The sequence below is a fragment of the Lithobates pipiens genome, unplaced genomic scaffold, assembly GCF_037356315.1.
Source record: "Lithobates pipiens isolate NorthernLeopardFrog02 unplaced genomic scaffold, aLitPip1_a1.2 Scaffold_25, whole genome shotgun sequence".
Taxonomy (NCBI): Eukaryota; Metazoa; Chordata; class Amphibia; order Anura; family Ranidae; genus Lithobates; species Lithobates pipiens.
In genome coordinates, this window is record NW_027507787.1 from 186,548,870 (window position 1) to 186,567,946 (window position 19,077).

General features: G+C 42.8%; 1 protein-coding gene across 1 annotated transcript; it reads left to right on the top strand.

The window, feature by feature from the left end:
- Positions 1 to 2,668: 2,668 nt before the first annotated feature.
- Positions 2,669 to 5,768, top strand: LOC143929809 (protein kinase C delta type-like). Its single transcript, XM_077453785.1, has 6 exons — positions 2,669 to 2,673; positions 3,260 to 3,461; positions 3,550 to 3,933; positions 4,056 to 4,184; positions 4,338 to 4,560; positions 5,686 to 5,768. Exons 1-6 carry the CDS (start codon positions 2,669 to 2,671, stop codon positions 5,766 to 5,768), a joined length of 1,026 nt encoding a protein of 341 aa, XP_077309911.1.
- Positions 5,769 to 19,077: the final 13,309 nt, after the last annotated feature.

Sequence of the window (19,077 nt, forward strand, 5' to 3'; positions counted from 1 at the left end):
GCGAGATCAAACATGAAGTCCACGCGGAGACTCCACCAACATGTGTAGTCCACGCGAAGATTCCACCAACATGTGTAGTCCACGCGGGGACTCCACCAACATGTGTAGTCCACGCGGGGACTCCACCAACATGTGTAGTCCACGCGGAGACTCCACCAACATGTGTAGTCCACGCGGGGACTCCACCAACATGTGTAGTCCACGCGGGGACTCCACCAACATGTGTAGTCCACGCGGAGACTCCACCAACACGTGTAGTCCACGCGGAGACTCCACCAACACGTGTAGTCCACGCGGAAACTCCACCAACACGTGTAGTCCACGCGGAGACTCCACCAACATGTGTAGTCCACGCGGAAACTCCACCAACACGTGTAGTCCACGCGGAGACTCCACCAACACGTGTAGTCCACGCGGAGACTCCACCAACACGTGTAGTACATGCGGAGACTCCACCAACACGTGTAGTCCACGTGGAGACTTCAACACGTGTAGTACACATTGAGACTCCACCAACATGTGAAGTCCATACTGACACTCCACCAACATGTGAAGTCCACATTGAGACTTCACCAACATGTGATCGTAGGTCCCCCAGCACTGGGGAGGTCAACCCAATGACATTGGATGGCTTCAGATTCCATCGCCTTCTTGGAGAGGGGGGTTTCGGAAAGGTAAGTGATCAGATCTTTTCTCTTAATTAGAATGTTCATCCAGGGCTACATTAGAGCTTCCTCTCTTGCTAACATTAGTTTCAGCAGGAAGTGATGGAAAATCTGCGAGAAGGACATAGACTGAAATACCCTCCTCCTATGCTAAGCAAAGTATTTTGATTTCTATCTGTGTGGCTTTTGCAGAGCTGGACATACACTTTAATGCTCAAATTTTTCCATTTAATTCTGATAAATTCATTTGAGATGAATTAGCACAAACTGTTTTTATAGTTATATTTTCCTTTAGCAGCTAATGCCAAGTAGATAAACCTGTCCCCTGCCAACATATTATAGAGCAGGGCACTTGCTCTCTGTGGGGAAGCAGTGATTTCTCTGCAGTGATCTGACATGCCCCCTGATGAGTCAGAGCTAGGGCTCTCCAATCAGCAAAGCCATGCAGATTTGGGGGCTCTGGGCTATGACTCAGAAAGGGACCTGTCAAACCTCTGTAGAAAGACCACTGCTTTGGGGGGAGGGGAGACAGGGATACAGGAAGAGCTTTTCAATTCAGGTTGTTGCAGCTTTTTAATGAAAACAATCTATAAAAAAATTATATTGTTCTTATTTGATTTTGATGCATCTTCAATGTAGTTAGCTCATTTCAATTGAACGTTCAATCGGACGTCTAACTTTATATAGCATTGAAAGAATCAGGGTGGTGAAGGACATCAGCTTCTCCATAAAAGAAGAATGAATGGGATGAACTTTTCTCGCTGTATTCTTTATTGACAAATATTTTAATACACCTGGATGAGTGAGACTCCAGCCAGGAGTAGGAGAAGGGCCCTGAATTTCAGCTGTTTAACCAATGTAGACCCTGTGATGAATAAAATGCCATTATGGTGATTCTACCATTATTGGTGACCCATAAATAAAGTATTAAATGTGATTGAACTTCTCTGATTGTCACCTATAATTTTTCCCTCTCTCTGTTTCCTCCAGGTGGTTTTGGCATCACACACCTCCAGTGATGAACCGCTGGCTCTCAAAATTGTGACCAAGAACAACGAATTCTACAAAGATACCCTCAACGAGAGCCAAATACTGAAGGAAGCTTGTGCCAGCCCATTCTGCACTTATGCATATGGTACCTTCCAGACAAAAGTAAGTAACTTCACATTTTTGTTGGGAGAGGTCGATGTTAAACAGAGTGAATCATGTCTAACCTGAATCTTTCTTTCCTCTTCACAGAATCTTGCATTCTTCGTCATGGAATACCTAAGTGGTGGAGACCTGGAGAACTTCTTAAATAAGAGAGCACCAGTAAATATTGAGACAGCAAGGTAAGGCATGGAACCATGATAATAGGGATGGAGGTAGAACATAGTACTGTACATCGATCACATCTTATGCCCTGTACACACGGGCGGACATTCCGACTACAAAATCTGTCTGATTTTTCCAGACAAATTTTTGCCCAAGCTTGTCTTGCAAACACATGGTTGCACAAAGTCGTCGAAAAATCCGATCGTTCAGAACGTGGTGACGTAGAACACGTACGACGGGACTATAAAAGAGGGCAGTAGCCAATAGCTTTCGTCTCATGATTTATTCTGAGCATGCATGGCACTTTGTCTGTCGGAATTGTCTACACACGATCGGAATTTAAACAATCGGATTTTGTTGGAAAATTTTAGATCCTGCTCTCAAACTTTGTGCGTCAGAAATTCAGACGGAAAAAGTCAGATGGAGCCCACGCACGATCAGATTTTCCAACAACAAGATCTGATCACACATTTTCCATCCGAAAGTCCGACCGTATGTACAGGGCAAAAGTGTAGGCTTGTCCTACATACAAGATTGTGGCAGGAAGGTCTGACTTTTAGTACATCTGTCCTACTACAGCTCTACCTATACATGTACAATCACACACCGAACAGACATCTCAGGCACTGGACATATCTTAGCAAAATTCTTTTTTACCCCGAGAATGAACTGTCACAAGGCCTCTACAGATGCAGTATGTTCATATACATACTGTTATTATCCAACTGTTATTGGCCAGTTCATCATCCAGTGGAAGCCTTCAACCTTGCATCTGATTGGACAATCTCTAAACTTTTTCCTCTCTAATTTACAAGTAATTATATCATATGGGGGGCTCTACCAAAAAATCTATTTGATATATATCTGACACGTTCTTGTATAATGTAATTTTTGATAAAGTTTGATTGTAAATGTGAAACTTTTTTTGTAGTTTTGTAAGAAGAGGCGAAGTTTTTTTTATTGTCTTCTGTTGGTCTTATATACACTTTAGGAGAGACTGTACAATCACAATCATATTTTTCAGAATTTGCAAAATGTATTTGTTACAAATTCAGTAATTTCAAATATCCATATACAGTAAAACATTTCTTTGTATTGTGCTAAATTCTGCTGTTACTGATAATATTTTCTTTCAATGAGATAAAGTTATTACAAGCATACATGACTATACATGATGATTGGAGCGATGGGATCAGTGTTTTGCTATTCTGTGGCTTAGATTATTATATGAAATAAAGCTGTTTGAATGGTCATCTTATATATCATTTTTTCTTTATCAGATTTCTCACCGCAGAGATCCTTTGTGGCCTACAGTTCCTTCATAACCGGGGGATTGTACACCGGGATATCAAACCAGACAACATTCTGCTGGATAGTGTTGGACATGTCAGACTCGCTGACTTTGGCTTATCAGCAACAGAGGTGCATGCATCCCAAACCCTGACTTCATTCGCCGGTACTTTACAATACATTGCACCAGAAGTGAGTATTGGATTATTTTGGATTTTCTCTCTTCTTGTCAGTAAAACAATCAGTACTGATCATTCTACTCTTTTTGATATTTTCATAGATCTATTTGGAGACGCCATATGGATTTGCTGCTGACTATTTCTCCCTGGGAATTATAGTCTATGAATTGGTGACTGCAAATTATCCATTCAAACAGTCAAATACTGAGATACGAAGAGATACGAAGTCAGACACTGCTTCCGACACCGACTTATATGCTGACTCAAATACTGCTTCTGATTCAGACACTAATTTAGATGCCAGCTCAGACAACAATCTAGGCACTAAATCAGACGTTTCGGACACTGCTTCAGATGCCAACTCAGATGCTGACTCAGAAACAGAATCATACAACGAGGAGGAGTTCTGTAGAGACTTAATCTGCAACCATGAACCAAGATTCCCTGAGGATTTTAATACGGATCTCAAGGACCTCATAGAGAAGGTAAGTAAAGACCATCTATAGCCAGCAAAGAAAATGGCTATTTTATGAATAATTATAAAAGTGGAATAGCATAGTTATTGTCTTTGTATCATGGATAATCAAATTTTTGTATATTTTTACAGCTCCTATGCAAATGTCCAGAAAGAAGAGCGATTCTTGTTAAAGATCTGCGAAGCCACCCATTTTTTAAGAGCATAGACTGGTTGGAACTGGAGGCTGGAGAAGTAAGCCCACCATTTACCATGAGCACAGTAAGTATATGGACCACACATGGGTCCAATGCAGTGCATTGTCCAATGTTCTGCATTCTATATTCTCCCAGCACCTGAGTGTGTATAATCATTTATAACAAAAAGGCCATCATTGCACAAATTCTTCAGTACTAATGTTTATTCTCTTCACAGTGCTCAGCAGACCTGACGACACAGATGCCAATGGAGAAAATTATAGAATCTGCCAAACTAGAACTGAAGACCGAATTATCAGAAGAGGATCAGAAGCTTTATTGTGGGTTCTCTTTTACAAGCAGCAGATGGGGAGAAATACAAAGGCCACAGGTGCTATCAGCACTATGGGGATGTTGGAGGCCAGTATTTTCTAGGCATGTTAGATCAGCTAAAAAGGGAGGTTGGAGGAAGAAAGGAAGGGGGGGGAGGGGAGGGGGTAAGGAATAAAGTAAGGGAGGGGGAGGAAGAAGGAGGGGGGAAGGAAGAAAGGAGGGGGAAAGAAGAAAGAAGGGGGGAAGGAAGAAAGGAGGGGGGAGGGGGGAAGGAAGAAAGGAGGGGGGAGGGGGGAAGGAAGAAAGGAGGGGGAGGGGAAAGGAAGAAAGGAGGGGGAGGGGGAAATAAGAAAGGAGTGGGGAGGGGGAAGGAAGAAAGGAGGGGGGAGGGGGGGAAGGGAAGAAAGAAGGGGAGGAGGGGGGGAAGGGAAGAAAGAAGGGGAGGAGGGGGGGAAAGGAGAAGGAGGAGAAAGTATCAGACAATAACATAAAGTTACAAAAAAAATAGAATACTATAGATAACCATAGTAGTCCATAGTGCTATAATCATGGTTAGGAAGGTAATAAGGAAAGATAAAAAGGGAATGAAAACCAGTGTGTTGGGATGAGAAACACCTACCTTGATCGGCAGTAGTGACTAGCATAAAATGACCAATCCAGGGAGATCACTCCGATCATCCACACCAAGCCAGCAAAGACAGTCAGGCAATGTTAAGCCTATAGAGGTTATTGGTAGAGAGCCTTAGAGTTAGTAATTTTACCTCTCAACCATCGTTATGGAGCATAGAGAGTATAGTGATAAAGGTCTATCCATATTAGAAACAGCCATTACCTGTATCTGTGGAGATTGCTGGCGTGGTCCCCGGGGTGGGTGCCTACTCTTAACGGGCAGTCTGAAAGACGCCCTTTTAAAGCCTCCAACCCGGCGTATATCACCCACTATCGGCGGCGCCGAGCGGTGACGTTGCGGGGCCCGCCGCTCCTAGTGCGCATGCGTCATGAATTTACTGCGCGCACCAGCTTTTGGTAACCATGGGAACATCCCTGGGCCAGAAGCACCGACGGGTCCTCCCCTAATCAGGGGGCGGAGCTCCGTTCTGATGGAGAGGCGCATGTCCGCCCCTGGGAGATTAACTCCTAGTGCCTGTGAGCTGCTAGTGGACGATCCCTGATGTCAGCCATGCCAGATGGATTCATACAAATACGTTCCTTAAACAGATACAATGTTTACCAGGAATAATATTATATTCTAGGTAGTGGTTCACAGAGTATCAAAGAAAAAAATCTCACCAAAGATAATAATGGAATAATCTATGATAAATCAAAAACAAATTAACAATTAAAAATAACAAAACAAATAAAACACAGTTCCACAGATTGGGCACATCGATCTTTATAATCAGCTTACGGAATTAAGGAGCTCTAATTCAGAAAAAATTTAATTTAATAGCTCACAGGTAATAACAAAGAGGAGATGATCAATTTAAATGGACAAAAATTTGACATAATTAACGAGGATGAGGATACCAACCTTTAAACAAATTTAATATCAATATCTATTTAGGCATTCCATCGACTATATATTTTCTGGGCATGTTAGATCAGCTAAAAATTGAGGTTGGAGGCTGGTCCTTTATTAGGCGTGTGTTGGACTGGCTATAGGGGAGGTTGGAGGCCAGTATTTTCAAGGCATGTATTAGATCAGCTAAAATGGGAGGTTGGAGGCTGGTACTTTTATTTCTTTTGGCATTAGATGTGCGTCAAACCAGCAATAAAACATTGTCTGCAATAATATGACATCACTCTCACAATAAATGGTGAAAATAATATTTTTGAGTGCTACAAGCACCCAACACTTAGAATAGTCATAGGCATTAACCCTGAAAACATTTTTGAAGGGACACAGAAATCCTGATCATGCGAGGTGTCACTGTTACCAAGTACAAATGATAAGGATAGATCCAGTGGGGTTCACCATTGTATGATAGCAGCATGTCCCAAGCTGGGAGCTCTTTGGGGCTTCACATATGATAAATACCAATATGACGTCCCACCAAGGTTAATTTCCCACCAGATGAATAGTATAAATGGTCACCCATTCTTTGGCGTAGTTCTCCGATGGTCTTGCCCACATAAAAAGCCTTGCAGGCACAGACCACATATGATTGCAAATATATGCAACAAAAACCTCTGTTTTTAACAACATTCTTGAACTAGTTCAGACGCTCAGTTTATTTATTGCTATAAATGTCTCAATTTGGAAATTACATTAGAGTAGAGTTAGGGACCACACTTTGCAGAGGGGCCTTGAAGTGGCAGTGTGACTTTACATACATACATACATACATATATATATATTTATATATATATATATATATATATTAGGGCTGTTACTGATTAAAATTTTCGCCTTCGATTAATCGATTTTTTTTTAAATCGATTAATCGACTAATTTTGATTAATTATAATACACATACAGATCCAACTACTTTTAGCTGATCTCCTTGCATTGCAACTCTGCATTAGTCAGTGATAAATGTGGTATAAACTATATACAATCACCCGACACTATTTAGTTTCCACAATCCATGACAACTTCACAGTTCACACAAATACGTTTTAAATTCAAACTGTAGCACTGACGTAAGTCATTTTTTTTTCCACAGTATCGTGACAATCCCTCCACCTCTGGTCTAACTAATCACTCTCACCTTATGGCATGGACCCTTCTGCAAACAGGTGGTCATGCAAGCGGGTATCAAAAGGGTTATGGACCATAAACTTCTCTCATGTCTCCTTAGATCTCAGCAAGGACGCTGGGCCATGGGTAGAAAGAAAAGATCTAAGTGATTTGTTTGATCGATCAAAAGAATTTTGATCGATCAAAAAAATGAACGCTTAATCAGGGAATTAATCTTTAATTTCCACAGCCCTAATAAATATATATATACACACACACACACTGTAAATCTAATATTTTTAACAGTTTAGATTTTTTTTTTGTATTTTATTGGAACAGCTGATAAGCATGCTGGAAATGTTGTATTGTATTGTATTGCTCACAGACCAAGAATCTTTGGTCTGGAAAAAAAAGTCAGCAGCTAAAATTATTTTAGCTGCTGACTTTTTAATAAACATGCACTTACCAATCCAGGAATCCATCACTGTCCTTAACAGGGATAGTTCTGTGCCAGTTTTTGGGTTCCCGACCTTGCCATCTTAATTGTGGGAATCCAGCTGTAACTTCCTGCAACTTCACAGCTGCACATTCATGAGGCACAACTGCACTTTCTGAATGGATCCACAGCTTCCTCCTCCTGGGACATGACATCTCACAGTAAGCTAAGGGCAGAAAGGGGGAGAACTTCTGTTTGGCCAAGTGGGAGTGGGTACTGGTGAAAATTAGGCACCTGCTCCCTAAAAAAAGGAAAAACTTCAAAATATGGTGGTGGGGATGGTTGGGGGAAGAAAAGAAGTACTTCCCTTTTTGGGTGAAGCTCTGCTTTCAATGCCAAATCACACTTTTGTGCATTATTGCAAAGTATATTAACACATGAAGGCATATGTTGCCCACTACTGTCTGAATTTGTAAATGACTGTAAATAAATGATGTATACATTTCCTATTCCTGAGCTGTGAAATCCTGGAAGGAGAAAGTGGAGAGAGAAAAAGTCTCATGTCCGGTCCATGCTGCTAAACCCCAAGCCAATAGGGACTATTATACAAGTTGTCCTATGATCTCATAGTTTATCTGCAGCTGTTGAGTCTATATCTAAACCCATGTGACAGACAGAGCATCTCTGCCCCGTCCCAGGGGTGGATTCAGAGTCAAGTTTCGGGAGGTGCCCTACCAGAAAATACGTTTTTTTGCAGGCAATATATCTTGGAAATTACTGGTGTTGGCTCTTCAATCATCCCGGCACCATGGTTGTTATGGTGTCAGGATGATTGAAGCGCATTATTTTATTATCAAATTGTTATATAGAATGAATTGGTTCAACTCACCATAATGCAGCATCAGTAGGAGCCCTGAGTGTGTCACATGCCACCGTCGCCTGCCACCAGATGTGGATTTTCACTTGCCACGTCACTTGCCACACATTGCAGACTGTCACTTGCCACGTCACCTGCCACAGGTTGCAGATTGTCACTTGCCACACATTGCGGACTGTCACTTGCCACGTCACTTGCCTGCCACCAGATGCAGATTGTCACTTACCATGTCATCTGCCACACGTTGCTGGTTGTCACTTGCCACGTCATCTGCCATGCGTTGCGGACTGTCACTTGCCACATCACCTGCCACAAGTTGCGGAGTGTCACTTGCTGCTAAGGGATTGTCTTTGCTGTGTCCCAGAGTCAGGCAGCAGAGAGATGATGTAATCTCTCTGCTGTCCGCAGCTTCCTGCACAGTGAGGGCAGGGGGGAGAGATGATGTCGGTTTCCACATCAAAATCTGTTTCCCCTGCCCTGGCTCTAGGCTGAGATCAGAACTCCGCCCCTCCAGCCCTCTGCGCCATTGCTCCTCCTACTGTCCCCCAAATGCACGGGGGCGGTAGAAGGATGATTAGCATTCAGGGGAGAGTAGGAGGAGAAGCGATGTAGAGGGCTGGAGGGGTTGGGTTTCCGATCTCAGCCTAGACCGAAAGCAAGGACAGGGGAAACTGATTTTGATGTGGAAAACGTACTCGGTTCAGCACCGGACCGCCCGCACTCTCACCCACCCACATCTAATTTCTCAGGGGGGAATTGCCACGTTGCCCCCCCCCCCCCCCCGGATCCACCCCTGTCCCGTCATTGTTGTTATTTTATATTGTAGGTCTTGTGGTCACCTACCAGTATATTGATAGGTAAACTTGTTTATATGCAGCTTCTATTATTCTAGTTGGCCCTGTCCCTTCTGTTCTAGGAATGTATAGTTAACTTTAGCTTGGGGCTTGATATCCAGGATAAGCTAGAACCAGGTTAGACATTCAGGGCCACGTCGGGATCATAGGTTTAGAGGTCTGGTTAGAGTTCATGTACACAGGACATTGTTTAAACTCTCCTGAACGATTTAACGCGACAGCATCTAAAAATTTCCGTTAAGCCGCCTTTGCATCTACAAACGATTGTAAAAAAAAAAAATTATATACAGCATCTCACAAAAGTCCCTGGCGCACCAGATCAATGGAAACGCCCACAAAATGCCCCCGTTTTGGAAACCTAACACCCCAATATATAATCTATTAAGCATAATGAGTCATTTGAACAGTTCATTTTTTTCCAGAAGTTTTTGGAAAATGTGGAAAAAATAAATGAAAACGCATTTTTTTTAATACAAAGTTGTAAATTTATAAGATATTTCCAATAAATAAGTAAGGTAAGGTGATACCACATGTGTGAGACTTTTACATAGCCTGGCCACATACAGAGGCCCAACATCAAACTAGCACCTCTAGGCGTTCTAGGAGTATAAATTACACACATAAATTCTTGACAAACTATCACATTGTTGAAGGCCCTTCATATTTCTAACTCGTAGCATGTAAATGTACATACCAATTACAAACCATTATACAGTCTGCTGAGCAAAGGGTAAAGAAAAGATTACCTGCGGTTTTAGTAGTACAGTGGTCCACAGAGGAGAGCATCGGTCCAGGCAGCAGGCAGGAATACTGTCCACAGTCAGTACAGGTAGAGATGTTCTCAGCACAGCCAAAGCATTGGTCCAGGTAGCAGGCAGGGATGTGTGTGGTCAGCAGCAGCTAAGGGATCATCCATGCAGCAGGCAGGAATACTGTCCAAAGTTAGTATAGGCAGCAGGCAGTGATATGGTCAGCACAGCCAAAGTATTTGCCCAGGGAGGAGGCAGAACCATAAAAGCTTAGTGCATCAGTCAGGAAATAATGGGGATGGGGTAGAGGCTTCTCCCACTCAAATCTCTTTGAAGCCTCTTGAAAGCCAGACCCTATTCTGGGAACACAGAAAACCAAAAACAGTTTTTCTCAAATCAGAACACTATTCTGGAGCCCCACACATTTGTGAGACCCCTGTGTAGCAGTGTGAAAGATCAGTCCAAGGGGCAGGCATAAACATGGTCAATAGGCCGAGGTTAGTGCAGGTAAAAGGCAGAAATAGACGGTAGGCAGAGGCATAGTCCATAGTCCAAGGTCAGTTCACGTAAAAGGCAGAAACATGTTAGCTAAACAATGCAGACGGCAGCCAGAGGCATAGTCGAGAAACAGGCCAGGGTCAGTTCACATGGAAGGCAATGATATGGTTGGTTGAGGCACCAGGGAAATATTCAGGACAGATATTGAAAACGGGAGAACGGGTAGTCTATTAGAAATCTGACCTAATAGTTTACAAGAGTGTGATAGTGTCTGAAGCATTGTCCGATGCAAAGGCCAGGTTGTGAGGGACATTGGGGACCATGGAAACTGGTGTCTTTCCTAACTCCTCTTTTGGTGCACACCTGACATTTATTTTGGCGTCGTCCTCCAGATCCTAATGGTGGAATATGGTCAAGAAAATGGCGCTCGTAGTCTGCTGGCACAATCGGAGCGAATGCTTTCTGGGGGGGGATACTTGTTGATATATCAGGGCAGTGACGATGTCTTCAATAAACTTTAGGAAGGTGTTGGGTGTTTCTGTTGATTTTTGTTAGATGATGAAAGAATTATACATGGCTAAATGAAAAAAGTAAATGGCGACTTTCATATACTAGAAGAGGGATTTTCCTGTTGATAAATAGCTTTTCATTGGCTCTTTACCCTGATCGGGGCTAGGCTTTGTCAGAGAGAAAAGCCTCAACCCTGATCGATGCGGCTTGCGCGGCAATCTGCATAGTGACCAGCTGTGACTGGATACAGCTGGTCATGCTGTTTCGCAAGCTCTGCCACCTGCTCATTACCCTCATCGGGGAATGGTTGTGTCCCGAGGGACCTGCAGTAGCGGCGGAAAGCCGAGGATGACATACGACGCCCGCCCAGGATGGGAGATCCCCATCTGCAGACGTCATTTGACTATACGTGGGTAATGAAGTGGTTAATGAGTCTCATGGATGGTAAGAACTTTCTGGTTAATGTTTCTTTGCTATGAGATTTGGCCTTAATGTTTGAAGTATTATAGAGGTCCTTTTTTAGTATTTTCAAGGATAAGCCTCTGGATTTTTTTTCCCCCTTTATTTCCTTTTTGTTTTCTTCTTCTAATTTTGCTATTTTTTTGTGTTTTTGTTATTTGTTCATTCATTTATTTTAATTTTGTTTTGTTCAAGTGGAAAAATTCCAAATTGTTAGGTTTAGTCCACCTGAAAGGGGGGAGTCATGGACTTTGCCCTAAGTTAGCAGCTGAATACATCTTATTTAAGACGAGAGTTGCTAGAAAGCCATTTTAGCTGCAGGGGTTGAAGGGATATTTTAGCTTAATGTTTGTTTTAGCTTATTGCCTGCCATCTTAGATATTGTAACCTATAATATGAGTATCCATTTTAAGATAAATATTCACATAGAGTCTGTTAGGAGTTAAATTAAGAGTTAAGTTCCTCTTACTGAGAACAAATGTTCGAGAACCATCTATTTTTTTCTACCGGCCTTTCCTGTGGCCAGTTTCTATATGAATTTGGGGGTGTATATTGTTTTATGCATGTTGGGCTTTCTTTGTGAGGTCATTTTGCCCTTATGAGCTGAAGTCCGGAAATAAATTGTCAGACCACTTTGAGAACTGTATGGTGTGTGTGTGTGTGTTTGAATACTTCCTGATCAGAATGGTCTCCAGGCCTGCTGGGTTTGAAGAATACTCTAGGCAGATACCTTAACCGAGGGTCCACTCACCCCTAGACCACTCTACACCCCAAAAGTCTTTTTGGTTTCACCTTTTACCGGTTTATGCACTTGGTCCCACGGAGCTAGTATCCCCAAACTTTACAACGCTTATTGCGATTTTACCAAATATATGTATAAGAATTACAGAGAACTGCAGAGGTGATCAAATATCACCAAAAGAAAGCCCTATTTGTGGAAAAAAAGGATGTAAAATATTTGGGTGCAACATTGCACGACCGCACGATTGTCAGTTAAAGCGACGCAGTGCTGTATCGAAAAAAAAGCTCTAGTCATTAAGGGGGCAAATACGTTGGGGCTGAAGTGGTTAAGGAACAAATAAATGCATTTTTTGGGGCGTTTAAAATGAGAATTTTGAGAAGCAACATTCACTTTCATTTTTTTTCTCTTATCATGGGGATCCAGAGTGGGTACAGCCTAAATAAATCATGGTTGTTTTGATCATTTGTTCAGAGTTGCAGAAGCCAGCAAAACTTAGTTCCTGGGTTCCAAGGGGGAACTATAAGCAGAAAGTAAAAAATATATATTTTTTAAATGTCAGTCTTTGTTTTGTTTATAGCGCAAAAAATAAAAACAGCAGAGGTGATCAAATACCACCAAAAGAAAGCTCTATTTGTGGGAAAGGAAGGACATCAGTTTTGTTTGGGTACAATGTCAGGAGAATGGGCAATTGTCAGTTAGAGCGATGCAGTGCCTTATCACAAAAAATGGCCTGAGTTGGTTAAGGGAACAGGATTTTTTGGGGGGGGGGTTAACGCTTTAACAACGTCCTGGGCTGCAGAGTCCAATGAATAAGCAAAAACGGTACAGTGGCTCTCTCAAGTCCAGGTGGGTGTTCATTGATTTTATGTTAAAATTAGAGCCGTCAAAATGTGGTTGCATTTAACTTTTCACATGGGGGGGGGGGGTTGACAGATACCATCTGACCAATCATACGGGTCTTAGCCCTTGTACACACGGTCGGAGAATCCGTCGGAATGTGTCCTATTGGACCGTGTTGTCGGATAATCCGACTGTGTGTGGTATGCATCGGACTAATTCCATCTGAATATCCGTCGGACCCAATTTTCCAACTTGTTGCAAATATTTTCCGACAAACTGGTCGGATAGGACATACTCCGATCATGTGTAGAGAATTTTGATCGGACAAAGTGCCACGCATGCTCAGATCAAATTCCTACATCAAAGCTATTGGCTACTAGCCTGAATGTAGTCCCATCGTAACGAAATTACGTCATCACGTTCTGAAAGATCGGATTTTTTGACAACTTTGTCCGACCGTGTGTATGCAACAGTTTCGAACAAGATCCGACGGACAAAATCTGACGGATTTGGTTGCGGAAATCTCCGACCGCGTGTACAGGGGCTAAGAGGTGGTTATCGGAATGTCACTATGTTTATGACAAAATCCTGGATACAGTTTTCTGTAAGTATTTATATGTCTGAATATCTGCAGGATACAATTGGCTACCTTGCATATTAGCCAGCATGAAATTAGCTTTGAAATGGATATAGACATGACAGATTTCAGATATCTGTTTCTTATAGGAGGGGGGTGGGGGGCCTAATCCACTCAGGTACCTTCTAGCATATGGATGTTTGGGTTCAAACTGCTACAAATTAACCGAGAGAGGTAAATGTAATAATGTCTTTGTTCTAGCTGTGCTGTTATTATTTCATAAGTTACGGCGTATATTGGGATAACGAAGAGGGCAAGACAGAAATGTGGATTGCTAGAGGCTTCAGCTAAGATATTTACAATAGGATGATCTGGCAGATCTGTTTTCCATGTTGCTCAAGCAAATTGGACAGTTTTATAAGGGTACCTAGACAGAGTTGTGTATTGTTTAATGGAGAGGTCTGTGTGTCTGATCAATAGACTGATAAAAAGGTCCTGGCGTGCAACTAAGAGGTTGTGGATTGTTTGAACTGAAAGGAGGAGGGAGGAGGAAGGTCACTGCAGCTGTTTCTCCAGTTCAACACAGAAAAGATAGTTAAAAATAAAATGTAATAGCTGAACATCGCTGCCACACACATAGCCTGTCGTGTGCCTAGTATGCACAACCATTACACCATCCATTTTCAATGGTACCCCAACGCATCGACTCAATGCACTTTCAACATGCATGTGTTGCAGTGCGCCACAAGGCACATCAAGGTACTGCAGTGTGCCGTGTCAGAAGAAGTGGGTAACTTTTCAGCAGACTGAGAGCTAATACCAACTCTTTTACCCTAAGCATCATACACAGACCAGATGTTGAGGTAAAACCAAAGGAATCACTGTTTCTTGAACAGAAAACAAGTTTTTATACACTTCAAAAGTAGAGCAGTCACCACATGAACAATAAAACCAAATACTACCCAAATCATCACACAATGGTTAGATAACAAGGTAGAGCTGACACAAGGCTAATCCCATCATGAAGGAGCCTCAAAGAGCATTAGCCAACAGACAGAAATAGGTGACTCAATTAACAATTGGAATACACACCTAGACCATGTTTTGATTAATCAGGGATCCCAGACTGCCCGGCAACAGTATACAAGAGATAAAAAGAAGAGAGGGGTTACAAGTGATTGAAAAATTACCACAAAAAATTAAACAAAGTTGTCACTAAATTATATATTGCTCACACATGCCATGGTTATATGTGGAATTACACCCCAAAATACATTCTGCTGCTCCTCCTGAGTATAGGGATACCACACGTGTAAGACTTTTTGTGGGCCTAGCCACGTACAGGCCCCCAAAAACCAAGCACCGCCAATTTATGCCCATTTCCAAGGGCGTACATTTTTTAATTCAAGCCTCACTACCTATCACAGTTTTGAAGGCCATAAAATGGCAAGATACACAAAACCCCCTCAAATGACCCAATTTTGGAAAGTAGACACTCCAAGCTATTTGCTGAAAGGCATGTTGAGTCCATGGAATATTTTACATTTTGCCACAAGTTGCGGTAAAATTACAAATGTTTTTTTTTTGCACAAGTTGTCACTAAACAATATATTGCTCAAACGTGCCATGGGCATTTGTGAAATTACACCCCACAATACATTCTGCTGCTTCTCTTGAGTTCAGGGGATGCCACATTTTTGGGAGCATAGACATGTACAGTCCCCCGAAAACCAATGACCGCCGTCAGGCTTTCTAAGGGGGTAAAATGGCGATTTCACTTCCTCACTACCCCTCACAGTTTTGGAGGCCATGAAATGTCAAGATAGCACAAATCTACCCAAATGACCCCATCTTGGAAAGTAGACACCGCAAGCTATTTGCTGAGAGGCATGTTGAGTATTTTGCACTGTAGAATATACAATACAACTCTTAGCTTACAAAAATATGCCTACAAATATAATCAATAAGTAAACTAAACCATTAATCAACTTAGGGTTTAAGATGTAATGTCCTTCATAGTTCCATGCTCAGTCCAACTCAAAAGTTCTCCAAAACTCTCCAGCTTCTGGTAGCCATGTCTTTCCTCATTGTCCTTCCAAACATCTCCCTTCCTCTCTCCACATGCTTGTTTCAAAAGACCCCAAGCACCTCCCACCAACTTCCTATATACCAACTTCCTCTGCTCAGCTCCAAAACCTATCCAACTGATTTATATACATATCAATTGAAGGGGGGGGGGCTGGCTTTTTTGCAAACATATGCTCTTAAAATTCTAATTCTATACCTGTTTCCCCAAAAATAAGACCTAGAGTGATTGTCTCTGTTGGCTGCAATATAAGCCCTACCCCTCAAATAAGCCCTACCCTGTTTCCCCGAAAATAAGCCCTACCCTGAAAATAAGACCTACAAGGACTTTAACTAGGGCTTATTTGGGATAGGGTTTATATTGCAGCCATCACCGACAATCACGCTAGGTCTTATTTTTGGGGAAACAGAGTGTTATTGCTATGAAGACAATACAAATGGCCATAACAACACAATCACAACAAAACAAAGGGAATGAATCAATTTCATTCAGTAAAATACTTGCTTATAGCAATGTAGTTTATTGCTACTGTGGATATAAAAAGTCTACACACCCCTGTTAAAATGTCAGGTTTCTGTGATGTGAACCACTTCTGGACCAAGCCTCTTTTTTACAAGTTCAAAGCTGTATTTTTTGCTAGAAAATTATTTAGAACTCCCAAACAATATACATAATTTTTTAGCAAAGACCCTAGAGAATAACATGGCGTTGAAATATTTTTTGCCACATGTCATTTGCACTGTCTTTCAAACGCAATTTTTGGGGAAAATATACACTTGACTGAATTAAAAAAAAATTAAGAAAACCGTAAAGTTAGCCCAATTTTTTTTTGCTTATTTTGAAAGATGATGTTACGCCGAATAAAGAGATACCGAACAGGTTACGCTTTAAAATTGCACACACTCGTGGAATGGCAACAAACTAAAATTACGGTACCTAACCACTTTAATACAGGGCACTGTCGCACCTTCATGCCCAGGCCAATTTTCAGCTTTCAGTGCTGTCACTTTTTAAATGGTCACACTGTAACTAAATTTTTATAATTTTGTTCCCACAAATAGAGCTTTCTTTTGGTGGTATTTAATCACCTCTGTGGGTTTTATTTTTTGCTAGAACAGAAATTTTGAAAAAAAAAAAAAAGTTTTTCTTTGTTTTTATTATAAAATTCTGATCAACATTTTTTGATAAGCTGCACTGATGGACACTGATAAGGTGGCACCAATGAGATGGCACTGATGGGCACTGATACGCGACACTGATAGGTGGCACTAATATGCAGCACTGATAGGCTACACTGATGGGTACTTATGGGTGGCAGTGATGGCTGGCACAAATAGATTTCACTGATAGGCATCACTGGTGACACTGGTAGGCATTTTACATTGACACCGATTGGCAGCTGCCTGGGCACTGATTGGCATTTCCCTGGTTATCTAGGGTGGCATACCTGGTGGTCCAGTGTGGTGGCAATCCCTGGTGGTCCTGGCTGCATCCTGCTGGTCATGGGCAGGCATCCAGGGGGGGGGGGGAGCTGCACTAATCAACTGGAGAGCAGTCGATCGGCTCTGTCCGACACGAGTGGGGAAAAGCCTATCAATGGATCTTCCTGTTTACATTGTGATCAGCTGTGATTGGACACGGCAAATCACGTGGTAAAGAGTCTCTGTCAGAGACTTTACCTAGATCGGAGTTGCGGTGTGTCAGACTGACAATTGTAAACATCCCTTGTGACAGTAATAGGCCATGACACGTAGTCTTTATGGAGGGATCGGGGGTGTAAAAGACCTCAAATCCCTCTTTTGCACTTCTAAGTATTCAAAAAGCCAAAATGTGCATTTTGGAATACTGTAATTTTTTTAAATACCGTATATACTCGAGTATAAGCCGAGTTTTTCAGTCCACTTTTTGGGCTGAAAAAAGCCGCCTCTGCTTATACTCGAGTCACTGAAATTTTGCCGGAAATGGAGGAGAAAAAGGGGCGGGGCCATGCCGCTGGCTGACGCTGGTGAATGGCCTGTGTAAGTGTACCGCTCAGCACCATCCCCTCTGCTCCCTTTCGTTCGGTACAGGTTTTTTTTTTTTTTCTCGATGTGCTGTATGGCTGTATGGCTGCAGTGGCGGGGGGGGACTCTTTCTTCTATTTCGGGCGCGGAGGAATACATCCTCTGCACCCGCTCCGCACACCGCTCAGCATTAGGATAGTAACTGCAGTGGGGGGGACTCTTTCTGCTATTTCGGGCGCAGAGGAATATATCCTCTGCACCCGCTCCGCACACCGCTCAGCATTAGGAATAGGTTACTGTGTGCTGCGGAGTGATATGCCCAATCCTCTCTCTCTACACACTACCATAACAAGAAGCAGAGAGAGCAGGGGCCGGGCGATCCAGTCATCTTGAAGTTGAGGTGAGAGGCAAAAAATATGAAACTGACCTGCTTTTGTGATTACCTTAGTATCTATAGTGATTAGAATCCTGTAATTTTTTTTTTTTTAAATCTTAAGCAATTTTGTACTTTAAGGCTGGGTTCACACTGCAGAGGTTACGAGAATCGGATGTGATTCGCACTGCACTGCAGTGCAAATCACATGCGATCTCTGTGCGATGCGAGTTCAGCCATACAGATAGTATGGCTGAATTGGCATCGCATCCGGCCCAAACTCGCACAGGACCCTTTTTTTGGTCCGCAGCAGAATCGGATCGCATGGGTGTTCACACCATGCGATCCGATTCCTGTCCGAGTTTGCAGATCGCACTGCGATATGCGAACTGACACTCCCAGCAGTTCGCATAGGGCAGTGTGAAGTGCCGCTGGGAGGTATGCGATGCGGGAACCCGCCGCGGATTCACGGCGTTCCCGCATCACTGCAGTGTGAACCCAGCCTAAAGTGCAATTATTACCGTAAAATTACCGTATGTTTCAAAAGGCTGGGTTCACACCGGAGCGATGCGGGAACGCCGCAAATCCACGGCGGGTTCCTGCATCGCATACCTCCCAGCGGCACTTCACACTGCCCTATGCGAACTGCTGGGAGTGTCAGTGAAATGTTAATGACACCCCCAGATCAGTTCGCATATCGCAGTGCGATCTGCACACTCGCACAGGAATCGGATCGCATGGTGTGAACACCCATGCGATCCGATTCTGCTGCGGACCAAAAAAAGGGTCCTGTGCGAGTTTGGGGCGGGTGCGATGCGAATTCAGCCATACTATCTGTATGGCTGAACTCGCATCGCACAGAGATCGGATGTGATTTTGCACTGCAGTGCGGTGCGAATGACATCCGGTTCTCGTAGCCGCAGCAGTGTGAACCCAGCCTTAATGAATTCTAGCACATGTA

What these genes read in the sequence shown, in the direction of transcription:
- LOC143929809 (XM_077453785.1), top strand. An exon ending in TCAAGGACCTCATAGAGAAG is followed by an intron (nt 3,934 to 4,055) that starts GTAAGTAAAGAC and finishes ATATTTTTACAG; the next exon opens with CTCCTATGCAAATGTCCAGA. An exon ending in TAGATCAGCTAAAAAGGGAG is followed by an intron (nt 4,561 to 5,685) that starts GTTGGAGGAAGA and finishes ATTATATTCTAG; the next exon opens with GTAGTGGTTCACAGAGTATC.